Source organism: Phytophthora parasitica, assembly GCF_000247585.1.
Source record: "Phytophthora parasitica INRA-310 unplaced genomic scaffold supercont2.255, whole genome shotgun sequence".
NCBI classification, from domain to species: domain Eukaryota; phylum Oomycota; class Peronosporomycetes; order Peronosporales; family Peronosporaceae; genus Phytophthora; species Phytophthora nicotianae.
This window is the reverse complement of record NW_008649241.1, coordinates 467-1,329: the sequence shown is the minus strand read 5'-3', so window position 1 is coordinate 1,329 and position 863 is coordinate 467. Positions and strand designations below refer to the sequence as shown.

Here is an 863-nt window from a genome sequence, read left to right as displayed (position 1 = left end):
TCAGATTTATTGGCCTACCAGTGATGACAGGCTTGTCTTTCAAGCACGAATTCCTGTCAACCGTTTTTCTTGCGGAAAATCTGGATCGTTTTCTTCTGGATAAGGCTGTTGATCCGCCACTGGAATTGGGTCGGCATGAGTTCCTAGTCGTGGGGTTGTAAATGGCAAACAATTATCAGAATTGTTGGCCGTCGTAGCACCTTCACCTGTAATGTGGCAGTCTCGATCGAGGTCCCCGTTGAAATTGCCCTCGGTGGTAGCCTCGGAATCTAAAGAACCGTCATTTTCGGCACTGTTCAACGCAGTGCTGGCGATTAGACCATCGAGCATATTTTCCCACAACTCAATGGTGCTTTCGTCTCCATATTCGCCGATTTCTTCCCATTCAAAATGCTCAAGGTACTCATCCAACTGCTTGTCGCTGAGGACTACAGTATCAAGGCTATCATTTTCGTCATGAAGTGGTCGCTGAAAATTCCCAGTGTTGACTCTGGGTGAAGTTCGCTGGGTAGGCGTAGCCTGCTGGGTGCTCGCTGGCGTTTTGCTTATTGCACGTACTGAACATCCTTCACTTGAATTCCCAGGAAAAAGGACTCGCGTTAGTGGTGGTGAGTCAGATGGATCTTGGTCAGTAGTGGAATTGACAGACCGGCATTCTGGAGCTGGCGTTTGAGACAGAGGCGTTGGTAGGTTGGATGGAGTTGGACGTAGTGAGTTGGCTGATGTTGAAGATACTGGGTTGGCAGGAGTACTGCGGGCTGAATTTTGAGGTGTGGCAATGGATACTCGTTCTTGTTGGTCAAGCGTCCGAAGCAATTTCTTGGTGATTGTTGGAATAACTTTCTCACGGCGATTTTTTCTCG

General features: G+C 48.3%; 1 protein-coding gene across 1 annotated transcript; it reads right to left on the bottom strand.

The window, feature by feature from the left end:
• Positions 1 to 39: 39 nt before the first annotated feature.
• On the bottom strand, positions 40 to 428 carry PPTG_20045 (hypothetical protein; the record flags this gene model as incomplete). Its single annotated transcript, XM_008918652.1, has 1 exon — positions 40 to 428. A coding segment is annotated over one exon (389 nt), but the record flags the coding sequence as incomplete, so codon positions are not given.
• Between the last annotated feature and the right edge of the window lie 435 nt (positions 429 to 863).